The following is a 4,337-nucleotide window of genomic DNA, read 5'->3' as shown; positions in this document are numbered from 1 at the left end:
CCAGACCCCTGTACGCACTGTTCCTTCTCCCCGCACTCGCCCTGAGGTGCGTGCCCTCAGCCCGGTACCACCAGTGCCGGTACCACGCACCAGGCCTATAGTGCGCCTCGAGAGTCCAGTGTGCCCTGTTCCTGCTCCTCGCACTAGCCTTGAGGTGCGTGTCTGCAGTCCGGTACCACCAGTTCCGGCACCACGCACCAAGCCTCCTGTGCGTCTCCAGAGCCCTGTACTCACTGTTCCTTCTCCCCGCACTCGCCCTGAGGTGCATGCCCTCAGCCCGGTACCACCAGTGCCGGTACCACGCACCAGGCCTATAGTGCGCCTCGAGAGTCTAGTGTGCCCTGTTCCTGCTCCCCGCACTAGCCTTGAGGTGCGTGTCTCCAGTCCGGTACCACCAGTTCCGGCACCACGCACCAGGCCTACTGTGCGCCTCAGCAGGTCAGAGCTTCCCGCCTGCCCAGCGCCATCTGAGCTGCCTGCCTGCTCAACGCCATCTGAGCTGCCCGTCTGCTCAGCGCCATCTGAGCTGCCCGCCTGCTCAGCGCCATCTGAGCTGCCCGCCTGCCCAGTGCCATCTGAGCTGCCCGTCTGCCCAGCGCCGTCTGAGCTGCCTGCCTGCCGAGCGCCGTCTGAGCCGTCCGTCTGCCCAGCGCCATCTGAGCCGTCCGTCTGCCCAGCGCCATCTGAGCCGTCCGTCTGCCCTGCGCCATCTGAGCCGTCCGTCTGCCCTGCGCCATCTGAGCCGCCCGTCTGTCCCGCAAGCCGTCAGAGCCGCCCGTCTGTCAGGAGCCGTCAGAGCGCCCGTCTGTCAGGAGCCGTCAGAGCCGTCCGTCAGTCAGGAGCCGTCAGAGCCGCCCGTCTGTCAGGAGCCGTCAGAGCCGTCCGTCAGTCAGGAGCCGCCAGAGCCGCCAGCCAGTCAGGAGCCGCCAGAGCCGCCCGCCAGTCAGGAGCCGCCAGAGCCGCCGCCAGTAGGAGCGCCCGCCAGTCAGGGCCGCCAGAGCCGCCCGCCATCAGGAGCCGCCAGAGCGCCGCAGTCAGCAGCCGCCAGAGCCGCCAGTCAGGAAGCCGCCAGAGCCGCCCGCCAGTCAGGAGCCGCCAGAGCGCCCGCCAGTCAGGAGCCGCCAGAGCCGCCCGCCAGTCAGAGCCGCCAGAGCCGCCCGCCAGTCAGGAGCTGCCAGAGCGCCCGCCAGTCATGAGCTCCCCCAGTCATGAGTGCCTTCCAGTCATGAGCTGCCCTCCAGTCATGAGCTGCCCTCCAGTCATGAGCTGCCCTCCAGTCATGAGCTGCCTCCAGTCATGAGCTGCCTCCAGTCATGAGCTGCCCTTCAGTCCGGAGCTGCCCCTCAGTCTGGAGCTGCCCCTCTGTCCGGAGCTGCCCCTCTGTCCGGAGCTGCCCCTCTGTCCTGAGCTACCTCTCTGTCCTGAGCTACCTCTCTGTCCTGAGCTACCCCTCTGTCCTGAGCTACCTCTCTGTCCTGAGCTACCTCTCTGTCCTGAGCTACCTCTCTGTCCTGAGCTGTCTCTCAATCTAGGGGGACCTTGGTGAAGATTCCTAGCCAAGTGCGGGGGCGAGGGTCGCCACTCAAAGGACGCTAAGGAGGGGGACAAAGACAATGGTGGAGTGGGGGCCTCGTCCTGCGCCGGAGCCGCCACCGCGGACAGATGCCCACCCAGACCCTCCTCTTGAGTTTTAGGGGTGCGTTCGGAGTCCGCACCTCAGGAGGGGGGTACTGTCACGTTCTGACCATAGTTCTTATGTGTTTTGCTTGTTTTAGTGTTGGTCAGGACGTGAGCTGGGTGGGCATTCTATGTTGTGTGTCTTGTTTGTCCGTTTCTATGTTTGGCCTAATATGGTTCTCAATCAGAGGCAGATGTTTTGTGTTGTCTCTGATTGGGAATCATATATAGGTGGCTTGTTTTGTGTTGGGGATTGTGGGTGGTTGTTTCCTGTCTCTGTGTTTTCTCTGCACCAGCTAGGACTGTATCGGTTTGCCACTTTTTGTTATTTTGTATTTGTAAGTGTTCTCTGTGTTATTCATTTAATTAAACATGTTGAGCACTGGCTACGCTGCGTGTTGGTCCGATCCCTGCTACACCTCCTCTTCTCTTGAAGAGAAGGAAGGCTGCCGTTACAACCTGCCAATTAGGAATAATCTGCATTGCTTTAGTTCCATTCTATTCTGAATCTATTCTGAATGTTGTCACATCAATGCAATCATGATGTTTTTCCCCCCAAAATGAACTTGTTTTACATAGTTCTTTCATCGTTTTAGTATTTAGTAAAACCGATGCATCACGCTGTATTTAACACACATAGATACATATATAAACATTAACCCAGTCAAAACTAAAATCTTAGCTGGCTAAACACTGAAGAGTAGGCAAGCTCGTTCTACATGGCCCAGGTGGGTGGAGTTACCACATTGTTGACAATTCTGTTGGTGCTGAATTTAAATATCCACCTACGCAGTACACCGGGCAATGCAAACCGAACTCGCCCAATGTTCACGAAGAGGAAGAGGTCTATTGGCTGTCTAATGTTGGAACTGAAGCAGGAGGGGATGTGATTGGCTGAAGGAACTCGGAGGTGAAGACAGCCTCTGCATACTCCTCACAGACGCCCTGGAGCTCTGGTGCAACGTCAGCCAGGGCCTCGGACATAAGCTCCTCTGACAGACTGGGAGCAGAAGAAAACATGTAAGAAGTCCCTGAACCCTGTGCTTACCCAAAAAAGTATTGCAAGAGTGCACATCCAAAAAATACAAGTTTGTTCTTGTTTAGTCTTTTAAATCAGACAGAGGGAGGGAGCACACATCAGGGACAACAACACACACTGACTGGTATGGGCAGCTTATTACCAACATCTGACTGATAGACAGGTTACTCTGATGAGTGAGAATAGCAGGCTAATTGACGTGACATTTCCCCCCATCTGTCCCTTGATACTGAAGCAATTGGACTGGTCCCCCTGAAACTTCCCTTCCCAAAAAACTGAAAAATATTAATATTGTTTTTTTTATTTTTTTTTATTGGAGGGACGCCATGTGCGACTGACGTGTTTTCCGTTTGCTCCCGTGGTATTTTTAAAGTTTATGTGAATTTTGCAGCAGAACCGTATTTATTTTCATATATTATTTTGGTGATCCCTTCCCGTAAAAACCAAGACTACTTTACTTCCAAATGTCAGCATGTCGACGAAACATAAGGCTAAAAGCATGACTTTGAGAAAACCCGGCCTACAAGACACACTCTCATCACCGCCCTCTCCTGAGCCTGACGGCCCGGGGACTGACACTTTACCCGGGGGGGGCGGCTTGGCCTGGCGGCGCTGAAATGAACATTCTCGAGGCCATCAAACTACTACGCTCTGAGATAGTTGAAATGAAAACGGAGGTGGTTGCTACGATTGAGGCCCGAATAAAGGAGGTTTCTGATACTTTAAAAGCAGATCTAACCATCCTGCGGAACGAGACGGTGCCAGCAATCGCATCACTCAAAACAACAATGGCGTCGCACACTACAACGATTGCAGCTCTGGAGACCTCCGCTACAAATGTCTCCGACTTAACTACATCCCTGGAGGCTGACGTGAAACGCCTCGCTGCGGATTTGAAAAAGGTGAAGGAGAGCTGTGTAAGTTTAGAGGGATTCTCTCGCCGCAATAACCTGAGACTTGTATCAGTCCCAGAGTCAGCGGAAATGCCTCGCGCCACGGATTTCGTTTCTGGGCTGCTGAAGGATGTTCTTGCCTTAGATGAAAAGCCCCTGATTGATCGTGCCTACCGGTCGCTGCGCCCAAAGCCCTGGGATGGGGAGAGGCCCCGTGACATAATTCTTCGAGTGCACTTTTTCCATGAGAAGATGGAGATTCTCCGACGAGCCCGCAATACCACTCTGAGCTTTCAAGGACAGAGCTTCTCCATCTACCAGGACTACTCCCCCACTGTTTCCAGGCAGCGCGCAGCTTTCGGACAGGCCAAACGACTACTTCGGGACCATCCAGGTGTGAAGTACAGACTGCGATTCCCGGCCCGTTTATGGCTATCTCATGATGGTAAAGACTACACATTTGAATCTCCGGATGAGGCTCTCTCTCACATTCAACGTCACATCAAGAAGTCTTGAACTTGCTCATAGTTCAGCAACTGTTGCTTGCGAACTGTGGATAGTAAGTAACCCACCTGTGGTACAATTATGTTTAGCTACAACATGCTAATTTTGTATAGTTGGGGAGTTGGCGAACCCATTCAGGCTTATTTGATGTGATCAAATGTTTTGATCATCTAGTGTGCTTGCCTTACAAGCATTCAGTCATTTTAATTTCATTGTATTGAGGT

General features: G+C 54.1%; 1 protein-coding gene across 1 annotated transcript in view; it reads right to left on the bottom strand.

The window, feature by feature from the left end:
* Positions 1–1,572: 1,572 nt before the first annotated feature.
* The window catches only part of LOC111982592 (protein moonraker), a 41,516-nt gene continuing 38,751 nt past the window's right edge, over positions 1,573–4,337 (bottom strand). The window contains 1 exon segment of the mRNA XM_070433869.1: positions 1,573–2,677. Within this exon segment, the coding sequence (XP_070289970.1) occupies positions 2,524–2,677 (154 nt within the window). The 3' untranslated portion in view covers positions 1,573–2,523.

This window comes from Salvelinus sp. IW2-2015, linkage group LG22 (assembly GCF_002910315.2).
Source record: "Salvelinus sp. IW2-2015 linkage group LG22, ASM291031v2, whole genome shotgun sequence".
NCBI classification, from domain to species: Eukaryota; Metazoa; Chordata; class Actinopteri; order Salmoniformes; family Salmonidae; genus Salvelinus; species Salvelinus sp. IW2-2015.
Note: the sequence above shows the minus strand (reverse complement) of the source record. Positions and strands in the feature narration are given on the sequence as shown.